General features: G+C 49.4%; 1 protein-coding gene across 1 annotated transcript in view; it reads right to left on the reverse strand.

The window, feature by feature from the left end:
• myt1la (myelin transcription factor 1-like, a) overlaps window positions 1-12845 on the reverse strand; it is a 39239-nt gene that overhangs the window by 10122 nt on the left and 16272 nt on the right. The window contains 8 exon segments of the mRNA XM_047022402.1: window positions 544-761; window positions 1080-1190; window positions 2811-2901; window positions 3449-3583; window positions 5805-6813; window positions 6815-6900; window positions 8271-8550; window positions 8593-8812. Coding sequence (XP_046878358.1) covers window positions 544-761; window positions 1080-1190; window positions 2811-2901; window positions 3449-3583; window positions 5805-6813; window positions 6815-6900; window positions 8271-8550; window positions 8593-8812 — 2150 coding nt within the window.

The following is a 12845-nucleotide window of genomic DNA, read 5'->3' on the forward strand; positions in this document are numbered from 1 at the left end:
AGAGAGAGAGAGAGAGAGAGAGAGAAAGAGAGAGGGCTAGGAGCGATGTGACGGCGGATCTGGGCTTCACACTGTGGGTTTGTCGGCAGCAGTCAGTGAGTGAGAACAGAATGAAGAAGGCTTCTCTAGAAGCATCCATCCACACAATGTGAAGCTGAGGCAAAGTGCAGCAGCGTAAACCCAACCCCAGCCTCGCTCTGACGCCTTACAGCCTCGCTCTCTAGCTTCACTGTAAGCACGCCCAGAGAACTGCCAGGCTCCAATACAAAACCATACCCCATGGGGAATTTAGGGAATGTATTTTGGGGATTCAAATGCAGACAGCCTTTTTTTCAATCAAATGTAAATTTGATGTCAGGTGCAAGGATGGAGGATTTACATTTTCAGTGCCATGGAAGGAGTGAATGTGTGTCTGTGTGACGCACGTGATCACGTGTACACGTGCGTGAGCCCGAGCAACAACACACATCAGTCAGCCCGTCCAATGGCGTGCCTGTGTTCGCCTCGGGCCCTTAGCAAACGACACACCAACAGCTGGCTTACCATCGTATCCCTTGGGCGAGGGCTCCCGTCCGTGTCCCTTGGGCGCCAGGCCTCTCTTCCCATAGACGGGGTGCGGGCCGTCAAAGCCCCCGTAGTCGAAGCTGGTCTTGGAGTACTTCTCCAGCTCCTTGGCCAGGTTGGAGCGTGGCGTGCTGGTGGAGACGTTATTTTTGTAACCGTACTGTGGGATCTCCAGCTGTTTCACAAAGCACATTGGCCTGGAAAATAACCAATGGACAGGGGGGCCGTGTTTGTGTACACGCCGTCAGAGCACTCTGACTGGGGGGGGGGGTGGTGAGGGGCCTGCCTGATCCAGCCACTAGGGGGGGTTGCACTCCGAACACAGATGAACAGCTGAAGTGGACTGTGCTCTCTTTCTCTAGCTCTCTGTGTGTATGTAAATGTGTACTGCGATTACTCTAGGATGTGTGACTTGGTAAGCAGAGACAGTGATGGGGGTCCTAAGCAGCTTGTCCCTGCGGGGAGTGTGTGGGGATGAGCAGGGGTGGTCATTGGATGGGGGAGGGAGCGAGTACCTCAGCACGCGGTCAGAGCCCTGGCTGGACTTGGACGTCTCACATGACGGGTGGCTCTTCTCGTGGACCTTGGCCATCTTCTCCGCGGCGGCGATGGGGCACCCCGAGAGGCTGCAACAGCACAAGCACAGCCTTGGTGAGCTGGAGCTCACACACACACACTGATATGTACACATGGACGTACACGCATGCATGCATGTACACAAACCCAAACACACACACACTAGCACACACACAGTGGGGCCTCACAGATAACAGACCCATCCAGTCAATCAACTAAAATTGGCTTTGAATTAAACGGCATTGCAAATGTGGTGATACTGTATAAGAGTAGTCCATGTATGAATAATGTATTTCCTATGGCCTAGTTTTTAATTGCAGAGCCGGGGCTTTGCAGATAGAGCATTGGCTGGCAGAGTATGAGGGGCTGGCTGGCTTCAGAGAGATCCTCTCCGTCAGATACCACAGTCCTTTCTGAGGAACTCTGGGAGACTCAGTAGGGAGAGCTGATTGGCTGCCACGCCAGGCTTGAAAACATCCCCAGTTCTGTATACTCCCCTACCCCTCTCTCTTTCTCCTCTCTGCTCCTTCTCCGCCCCTAATTCCCCTATCCTCTCTCACATTGGCACCGCTCATATGATGTCTCTCTCTCTTTCGTTATCTCTCTCTCTCTCTCTCTCTCTCTCTCTCTCTCTCTCTCTCTCTCTCTCTCTCTCTCTCTCTCTGTCTCTCTCTCTCTCTCTCTCTTTCCAGCTCTCTCTCTTACACATACAAATCAGTCACACTCACCAAAAAACCCAGTGCCGCTTTTGTGTGTGAGAGGAACACACTGCCGAGGGCCTTTCCTAATCGTTTCATATACACGCCAGAAATGAACAATTGATACGGCTGGCCCGGAACACACACACGCGCTCACACACGTGCTCACACACGCGCTCACACACACACCCTCACACGGCTTTCAAAGCCGTGTTGAAATCTGTGAGGACCATGTGACAAGCTGACAGAAGGACTGCTGTCAGTATAGCAGAGTTTCCATGACAACAGCGCCAGGAGTCGATGCGAGACACAAAAGCTATACGTATACAGTATTTTTTTTTTTCGTTCTCATGCTGTGCCTTCCTCTCCCTAATACTGCTAATGACTTCACTCTCAGTGAGCCTGTCCCATAGGAGGTGTTCCATATAACATGGCCTGCAGCTTCCTCGGGTGGAGAGGGAGCTATGGGTATGCATCTGTCTGTACGTGTGTCTGTGTGTGTGTAAGTGTGTGTGTGTGTGTGTGTGTATTTGTGTCTGTGTGGTGTATATCATTTACTGCATGCCTGTGCGATATGAACAACATCTATGATGTTGAAATGTGTAAGGGGTGTGATTGTTTGTTTGTGTGTTTGAAGGACTGCGTTTTCTTTTTACAGTTAAACAGCCCCGAGCCGAATCAATTGAACCAGGTTACCTTTCATGACCCCAAGACAGAAACCACACGATTTACTGAACATATTCTATTCTAGACGGTTTTGTTCTGTTTCATCCTGTTCTATTTTATTCTATATTTTTTATTTTATTCAATTCTAACACATCACTTGATAAAATGGTTTGCGTATGAACCAATTATAAACCATTTATAGATAGGGAACACTCTCCAGCCTGGCTTCTTTCTCCTCCTATTCCTGTTTAAGTGTTTCTGCTCCCTCTTGCGATATGTGCCCCATCTGGTTGCCATGCTACTCACCTGCGGTGGGAGTTCCTGTTGCTATTGACATGGCCCCGCCCAGAACAGCCAGGAGTGGGACACTTTAGAACATTTTCATACATAGCAAGAACTTGGACAGACAAGGAGAGGTGAGAAAGACAGAAAGGGTTAGAGACTTAGGGACAGCTGTTACATAGTTCAGTCAGTTCCAGAAGGTAGTAAGCAGAAAGAGGGGCATGCACTGTTTTCACGGGGACGCTCTTAGTAAAGAAGTCAGGAAATAGAAAAGCTGCAAAACACATACAAATAAGATGGCTTATAAGTATGGAAATGTGTCACGTAAAAGATGAGTATGTCTTCAGGTGTCTGTGGTGTTCAACGAAGAAGAATAAGTTATCTAGGGTTTACACCAAGTTAAATGTTATTGTGGGGATGTTTGCATGCAGATGTGGAGATGCTGAAAGAGATGTGAAAGAGCACCCTCATGCTGAGTGGATGATCGCCCGCAAGAATAAATCCCAGACATGAAGGAAACACAAAGCAAGAAAGGAAAATAACGCCTCTCAAACACACCAAAAAACGACTGAAATGCTGTTCTGCGTTAAGAGGCTCTGTCTATACAGCACGGGCCCTAAGCAGGTTGGTGGGTCAGCGGGTTGGCTGGCAGAGGTACTTACTCTCCGGTGGCACCCTGTCCTTGTGGGGACAGCCAGACAGGCTCCTGTGGTGGGGGTAGAGGCCTGTGACGTGGCCTGTCCCATCACACCCTGGGGTGGGGCACTTGCTCTCCTTCTTTTCCCCCCTGGAGGAATCTGACAAGGTGAAAGAGACAGGGGAAAGAGGGAGGGAGAGGGAGAGAGAAAGAGAGAGAGAGAGAGAGAGAGAGAGAGAGAGAGAGAGAGAGAGAGAGAGAGAGAGAGAGAGAGAGAGAAAAGAGAAAGAGAAAGAGAAAGAGAAAGAGAAAGAGAAAGAGAAAGAGAAAGAGAAAGAGAAAGAGAAAGAGAAAGAGAAAAAGAAAGAGAAAGAGAAAGAGAGAAAGAAGAGTGGGTTTATATTCATCTTCCTGTCCAGGTGAGTGTTTCATCTTGGCCAATGCTCCCTACCTGTCCACACAAGGAGAACGGATGCCCCTGTGTTCATCTACTGGATATATCCATGTTATGCAGCAGGTCAGTATTACCCGCGATATCATCCTGAAAACGTGTCTTATCAAAGTAGGTTGGAAGGAGACTTTAACTGGTCACACCTGGCTCATCTGTTTAACATGATATTCCATGTTTGCCACACTCACTGCAGCAAATAAAACTGGTGCAATTGTCAAATCCCAATGCCCCAGAAATGCAATTTCATATTTCATTAAAAATGTACACTGGCTTGGAGATAAGACAGTGACTAAGCCTCTGTGAAAGTGTCTTATCAGCAGCTCCCTCCAATGTATATCTGGGACTCCCTATCACTGGCATCTCTACCATCCTGGATTGCGCCCCAAGGACAAGGCATAGGCCCTGGTGCACCAGACATACACTCGAGTTGCACACTCACATACTCTCACACATCCATAGAGCAGATGACTATTGTCTATAGTAGGTGTAACAAGCAGATATAAAATGAGAATCACTGAGCTTCAAACACAGTAGTTTTCTCCCTACCAAACCCTCACCCTCTTACTAAATCAACTTTTTTACTTTTTTAATACAGTACTCTAGACTAGATAGAGCATTAAAGGATGAAGGTGGAAATAAAATATGTTGTTTCAAGGGCTCTTTAAGATTTAGTGAAACCCTGCTTTAACAGCTGAAGTTACAGTATGGTTACACCATCATTATCCTCCTCCTGGCCTTCTCCTTGGTCTGCTAATGGTAGATAATTGCATAGCATTACAATACACCAGGTACATCTATGGGGTGACCGGTCACGTGTGGTCTCCCTTTTGATGGTGACGTGAGCCTCCTTTAGAATACTCTGTATGGTGGTGACACGTGTTACCATGGGGCTGGAATCTGACCGTGTCTCAGACAGCCTTTAGTTCTGTTCTACACTTCACCACCACAGTGCCTCCACATGCATAAAATTGCCTTCGGTTACAGGGTTTTTCAATCTACCTCTCAATACAAAACAAGTACATCTGAAGATCATGGTGCCTGGTGTACACTGCAATAGCACTGAAAGGACACAGAGCATTTTCATTCCATGGATGTCAGTGCCATGACCAGATGCTACTGGGGTGGTCGGCCTAATGAACCTGTCTGCGGACACTGTGTCATGATCTGCTCCAAAGCTTCTCATGGTTAATAAAAGCCCCCCCCCCCACACACACACAGACACACACACACAAACAAACACACCCTACTAGCAGCAGTGGGAGGGTATCTGAATGGATCTCAAGAAATAGGTCGTGGCTAGAAATCCCACAGATGAGATTTGTTGTCCTAACGGGCCATGGAGATTGCCATTACTCATGCCTGACAAGCCAAGCCTCTGATGTTACCATGCCGGCCTATTTTAACAACATAAGCTGCATTTGCTGCTGCTAGCCCTGAATGCTGCAAGCGCTGTCTGTTGCTATCCATGTATGCTACAAGTGCTGCATACTGTAATCCCTAAAAACTGCCAACCCTGTTCGCTGCTAATGCTAAATGTTTCTAGCTCTATTGGCTGCTAGTCCTACATGATGTTTGCCCACAGTTGCTACCTGTTTTCATTGTAATATGCAGGCTTTAGACTGCTTCGAGAGTATTCTCTTTTTTATTCAAACAATCAACTTAGCTGCTGGACAGGGGTCTGCCAAATGTCAGATGTCATTACCTCTATTTGTAAAATACACTCAAGTTATTGTTCTTGGTGCACAAGCTGTTTCTGTCATAGTAGAAAAAGCATTTTGTGCATGCCTTGCTACCCAAACAGAAATGTGAACAAGTCTGATTTATTCTGAAAAATAAAACATGGAAACTCATCCCAGTGAGGATGCTGGTGGGGGGGGGAGGATAATGTAGGCAGTGAGTGGGTGGGATTGGACAGCTGCAGCGCCTTTACCTTTAGGGTAGTATGCTCTCTTTGACCCATCATGGTGCATTCTGGACTTGCGTTCCTCCGCCCCGCTGCTCTGCCGAGGGCTGTGGTCCCCGTGACCGTGACGGTGGTGCTCCCTGCGGCCCATGCTGTGCTCCGACGCCATCCTGTCCCTCATGACCTTGGCTCTCTCCGACTCCAGGGCGATGGCCTTCTCCAGCAGGGACAGGTTGCCCTTGGTCATGTCGAAGGCCTCGTCCGAACGGTCGGAGGCCACAGACGTGGTGTCCTCGTCCCCGTCCCGGGAGCAGCTGGCTGGGTAGCCCCTGGAGGCCGGGCTCAGCTGCTCCTCCAGCTTCATCAGGTTGACCATGTCCGAGTAGCTGCGCTCCAGGGAGCGGGCCTCCTCTGGTTGAGCCTGCTGGCAACTCTCATACCTGGGCAGGTGGAGGGCCTGGAGCTGGGCTGGCGGCTGCTGCTGTGACGGCTGGTGGTGGTGGTGGTGCTGATGGTGGTGGTGCTCGGAGTTGGGCTGGAGGTGGTGGACTGGCTGGCCAGGGCGATCCGAGGGCTGGGTCTCGCTCAGCTTGCGGGCCAGGTCAAAGCACTGGTTCCTCAGACACTCCAGGCTGCTGAGACACACCTCCTCCTCGCTCTCCTCCCCCTGACCTCTGGCACCCCCGCCGGGACGGCCGTTGCCGTGTCTGACGTCGTCCGCCGCGGCGGTGTCGTCGGGGTAGCCTTCCTCCGGCAGCACGGCGCCGTGGCCCTGCGCCAGCAGCTTGAGAGAGTCCACCGTCTCCCTCACCACGTCGCTGTCCAGGTCCACGCTCAGCTCTCCCTGGCGGCCGCAACGCTCGCTGCCCTCCTCGTCGTCCTCGTCGTCGTCCTCCCCGGCGCTGTTGGACGAGTTGCTATTCATCTCCGACTCGGTCATGGCCTGGTAGGCAGCGTCCTCGGCGATCTTCCCCAGGTTGAGGAGGGATTTGGCCACCAGCTCGTCGTAGTTCTCGTAGTCCTCCCCGTTTGCGTTGACTCCGCCCGCTCCCCCCGCCGGGGTTGTTGTTGTCCTTCTGCACCATCTGGAGTTTTGATTGGCCACCATTTTTGTAGCGGTTCTCTAATGTCAGTCGAGGAAGAATAGACCTTTCAGTCCTTACTATATGGATAAATATAGAAGAACAAAGACATCTTAGTTCCATCGTGTCTGGTTAGGGACCATTATGCAACAAACAAAATATTCTGGGCTTCCCACTCATTCTGCAAGTCTATAATGGCAATCAACAGTTTGAAGCTGTTGTAAATTATTTGGGTATTTCTGCCTTTATTATTGTTCTTGTGATGGTATGGAGTGACTGGATATGTAGCCAGAGAACCAGCGGATGACGTTCAGCAAAAGGCCTGGGGTGGAATCGTACCCAGGCTGCTGTGGTAAGACCTCAGCCTGAGAGATACATGCACATCACTCTTAGTGAGCCACTGGGGCATCCCTGGTTGAACCTGGTTAATGAGCAAGAAAAGAGAATCACCTTATCAAATAGCTCATCTAACGGATTGATTTTGTAGACCATATATTTGTTCATCCTATTTGACTGTTAAATCCTGCATAAACTGTAAAGTAAAAACCTGTCATACTCCTAATCCATGTGAATACTGTCACTCAATCTTAACCTAGTTTTCCTTTGAGTTTCTTTACAACTCATTGTCGATCTTCCACATTTAAAGAAAGTAGATTCCCCAGAGTTTTGAGAGGAGGATACTCTACTCCCCCTAATAAGTACACCAGAAGTGTTGATTTAGAGGACAGGGGAGGAATGACAGCATAAGAACGAGAAGGGCCTACTCTATGAAGTGCTCTGATTCAGGAGCCAGAAATACCCTCAGGAGGAGCCATTTTTCTGGGCAGGAGTGGGTTGGTGGCTGGGGCGGGGGAGGCGGGCAGGGTGGGGGTTGGGGGGTGAGCACATGTGACCCGTCCACTGGGATAGGGGGTTGTGGAGGGGAGGGTTGAAGGAGTGTAGGAGGAAGGGTGTGGGGGGGGGGGGGGGAGTTAATAACTTGGAGACCTCCTCTCTCGATTGCTCTTGAAGGCACTGTCAGAAACGATTGAGGACAGAGTGGGGCAAGGGAGAGACCGACAGAGAGATGGCGAGGCACATCTGGTGCTCTGGAGGAGAGGACCCTTGATTACGTCCTCTCTCTCTGTGGACCCTACCGGCCACACACTCCTAGATTGACCATCAGCCTCCCCTCCCCCCGGCACCCTCTACCACCAACTCAATTCTCTCTGGCATATTATGCCTTGGCTTCTCTGATTGTATATGGCTTGCACAAGCCCCAGCAAAGGTGCATCCCCCTGATAAGAAGTATCTTTGACTGGAGACCTTATTCCCAGTGACAGCTTATTAGTGGAGCGTATATAACTCCATGTCCCACCAACCCGATCCACCTTTTCTTATTTCTGAGAGAGTGATTGGAGGCTTGGCTTACCTTGCTCACGACTCTGCTCCTCTTCCTCCTCGTCTTCATCTTCCTCCTCTTCTTCGTGCTCGTCGTCCTCTCCCTCCTCCTCCTCTTGCTCCTCCTCTTCCTCCTGCTCTTCGTCATCCCCGTCCTCTGCCTCCTCGTCCTCCTCTGCCACCTCCTCCACCTGGCCCGCCTCCACCGCCCCTTCCTGGATGGCAATTCCTCCTTCCTCCTCCTCTTCCTCCTCCTCTTCTTCCCCTTCCTCTTCCTCCTCCACTTGCTCCTCGTTATCCTCGGAGAATGCCTCCTCCTCCTCAGCCTCCTCTCCGTCATCCTCCCTCTCCACTTCTTCCTCCTCTTCCTCGTCCTCGTCCTCCTCCTCCACCTCCCCCTCCACCTCCCCCTGCTCCTTCTCCTCCCCCACCTCCATGGGTTCAGGCTGGTAGCTGGAGTAGATGGTGCCCTCCTCTTCTGGGGGGCTCAGGAAGGGTCTCCTCTTGGCAGCCGGCTCCTGGGGTTGTTTCTCCAGACTCTTCCTCTTTTTCGCCAGGGGGCAGCCATAGACGCTACATACAGACACACACACAAACACAGACACACACACCATGGGACAGAGAGGAAGAATACTTACTAAGAGACATTGTAGTTACTACGTTTTTAATTAAATGACATTGATCTTCTGTAACTCAAAATATTGGTTTTATTGGTATATATATCTTTATTTTACAATCCAATATGTATTTCACAAACTTTCAACAACCAGATACTCTCTTTGCAGTATTTCCACAGTATTCTGTAGCTCACCCTATTTTGTTTGAAATACTCAGCCTCCAAAATGTAACAACCAAGCTTATTCCAGCCCTCAATTACACAAATCCCTTAATAATCATTAGCTGTTGAAAAATTCCACTTTAATTGCTCCAAAACAGCGGGTGCAATTATGCATGGTTTTAATGTGGATTTTAGGAAATCAATTACTCTATTTCCATATGAAAGGGCTAGCTTGTTTGGAGGAAGCAGTCGAAGGTTGCAGAATGCAGCACTGCACACCAATGGGGGTGCTGGACTCAAGAGGAGACAAGGAAAAAATACAATTGGACTACACACAACACATTTGTTCACCTTGGGACACAAACAATCGGAATGTTTCTATTTATTGCATTACCAGATGCGTGTGTAAGTGGTGTCTATTGTCGTCAGATTGTTAGACATGGTTTGTACACTTGCCGGAGTCGAAACAGATCAGTAAGAACCTGGAAGTGTTCTAGAAAGATGCCAGGCCGTCATCGTATCCACACAGTCGTGCAGACGGCTCATATGCTTGGTTAGGAGTCATCGAGCTGTGAAACAGCCCAGATTTCCTCTCTCTTTACCGCCGTTCATCCACCCCCACCCCCCTCCGCACGCACACGCACACAAACTGGCTCTAATGTGTGCAAATCGACAGCGTCTGACTGAAGGACCACCGCCACAATACGTTCCACTCTAATGGGGCTCTTCATCTCTGCTCCATTTTGAATTATGCAGAGTGATGGTGGTAGACAGAGGCGTTGGTGGTGCATCAGACACACTCCACCCTGAGATGGGCCTCACAATGTCGATTCACGTCTGGAAGATAACATGGGCAAGTAGCAGAGACAGGCAGGGGGGGCCCACACTGTGATCAGAGGAGGATCTAGATTCGTTTGCATTAATTTCATGCTTCTGACACCTCTGTGTCTTCCCCTCTCATGATCCCACCTCCTTCCCTTCTATAGGCTGTCAGACAGACACCTCAGCGGTGCACACAGTCTTAGAGGGCGTGTGTGTGTGTTTGTGCGTGCGTTTGCGCGCGCGTGCGTCAGCGCTCATGTCGGATGGGTGTCTATGCGGTGTGAGCGTGTGTAAATGTGTGTGTGTGTGTGTGTGCGCGCTCAGTCAGTGTGACCTTGGACACCTAAACGTCTCCCACAGGCAGGCCACACCAATTAAAATTCCACAGGTAATTAAGCCACATTTGAATAAGGGAACACTGCACACTGCAGACAAGTTCGAGAGGGATTGTGCTGTAATTATGTGGAGGGGGGGGGGGGGGTAGAGAGAGAGAAAAAGAGAGAGAGGGGGAAAAAGAGAGAGAGAAAGGGAAAATGGGGATAGAGAGAGAGAAAAAGAGAGAAAGAGAGAGGGGAGAAGTAGAGGGAAGGAGAGAGAGGGAGAGAGAGAAGGGGGGGGGGGGTCAGGATATGTCTACGAGGCTTTCAGCAGTGGGGAGAGAAATAATGACTTCCCTCAGAGAAATCTCCTGTAGAACAAATCCTCTGATTGCCTCCTCTAATGCCTGTATAGAAATTGGTCAGAACCAGCATTGCCAGAACCTTCTCTCTCACATACACATGAAACACCTGTCATCAAAGCAGCCCTCCACCCCGACAGGTTAAAAAACATCATTGTTTGAGTGACATAAATAGGAATCCGTCTCTTTAATTCCTGTGGTGTTCTGTGCCACAGAAATCATTAGTCTCACTTTGGCGAGTGTCCATCCGCCTCACAGGCACCTGGCAACAGGAAATCAACCAAGGCCAACAGGAATATCACCTGTCTGGATTTAATTGGCCACTGATACCAAAGTTATCCTCTGCCTCCATTCCATCATTAACACTAGGTGCTGCTCTCCTGTCATGGCGGCGCGTGGTACCACAGGGAAGTGTGGGCGACGGCGCGCCCGCAGTTCGTATACGAGTTGCCATAGGAGCGCCATGCACTCTGTGCCCTATACTGCAGCATCTACAGGCATGCGTGGCACAGCGCTGTCGCCATGGTGATATCTCCCTCAGGAGTGGGATTTGCCATCTGAGCAGACAGACACAGAGAGAGAGAAAGAGAGAGGGAGAGAGAGAGAGAGAGACAGAGGAAAAGAGAGGTGGAGTGAGACAGAGAGAGAGGGAGGTCGAGAGAGAGAGAGACATAAAGGGAGGAGAGAAGAAGATAGAGAGGTAAAGAAAGGGAGGTAGAGATAGAGGAAATTAAGGGAAAATGTGGGATAACATGGAAATGAGAGAGATATGGGGATGAAGAGAGAAAGGGAGATAGAGGGGGAGGAAAATGGAGAGAGTGTGTGTGTTAGAGAGAGAGATTCTGAGCCTGACAGACATCCCCGTTCTCCCTCCCTCCCTCCAACCCTCCCTCTCTCTCTCCCTCCCTCCCTCTCTCGCTCCCAAAAGCGGAACAAAAGGCGGGCTGGTGTTCTGTATTCTGGAGGGCTCTGGCTGTCACTGCAGCACGGCATCCTCTGTTCCAGCACACCACCAGCCCTCAGACCAACCATGAAGGAGGTGGGAGAGGCTTTGTCTCGATCAAACACACACACATAACAGCCTACATTGTCCCATAAAGGAATCCATGACAATGATTTCGTACACTCCTTATCCCCAACATTAGAACATGAGGTGTACAGTGTTCACATTCGCACGCTCAAAAGAGGATGAGACGTGCCCAGCTATGGGTTTGCAGTAGATTGATCTGCATGGCTTGGAGGCCGTTGTGACTACATCTCCCAAGATGCATCAGGTCTGAGAGCCTTGGCTCCAGGAAGTCCAAATGAAATCATGAGTCAGGATGTGTGTCAGAAGACGAATATCTGTCTTGAAGAAACATGAACTTATGTGTTTCCACACACCTCACACACAGAGTGGACTACAAGGTCACACACACATACACACACACACACACATGAAAGCGACAGGAATAAATGTCATCCTTGTCATCGCAGTGGGGGAGGATGGTGCGTGTGTGACACACAAGCCTGAGCACAGAGCTTGATGAAAGATAGAAAGGGTGGCAGAGCCAGACATCTGGACGAGTTTTGCAGTTGAAGCATTGGCTCCATCTACAAACAAACCATCACACAGAAGATTAAAACAAAGAAAAGAAAAAAAAGAAAGAAAAAAAAGAAAGAAAAAAAAGAAAGAAAAAAAAGAAAGAAAAAAAATTATTCAGGACATAATAGACAGCAACCCTACTGATGACCATGAAGTCACAAAGAAATATGTGAAGGACAGAGAGTGGAAAAGGAAGATAGAAAGAGCTAGAGAAAGACAAAGAGAGAAATAGGAGGACTGAATGGCATAAACCTCCCACACGGTCCTAAGCCCATCTGCTGTTGAGTTACAACATGAATATGAATCTACTGTGAGAATGCAGGGAACCACTGCATGTCACAGGGCTGTCGTGATGAATCCAGACCCTTTAGAATACGTAGCTACAGGAGAAAGGCCACCGAGAACAGAACAACACATTACATACATATCATATTGTGCAAGGACACTCGTTACGTGTTTTTCCATCATGTGAAAGCTGTAGCCTCAAAAGCCTTTCGTAACATCAACAGACACGACTCTGAATCTTCCTGAGAGCAGAGAAGCAGGCAACATTGTTCAAACGCTGACAGAAACCAAGACGTAAACAGACGTCTTACATGTACGTTGAACAGTGTGACTTGTTCAACCTGTTCTCTCCATACGTCCCCCCCATCCCCCCCCCCCCCCCTCCAGCCCTAATGACGGATCCACAGGAGAAGAACAAGCTCAAAGCTGGAATATTGAAGATAAAAGTATGCTTCTT

This window comes from Hypomesus transpacificus, chromosome 6 (genome assembly GCF_021917145.1).
Source record: "Hypomesus transpacificus isolate Combined female chromosome 6, fHypTra1, whole genome shotgun sequence".
NCBI lineage: Eukaryota > Metazoa > Chordata > Actinopteri > Osmeriformes > Osmeridae > Hypomesus > Hypomesus transpacificus.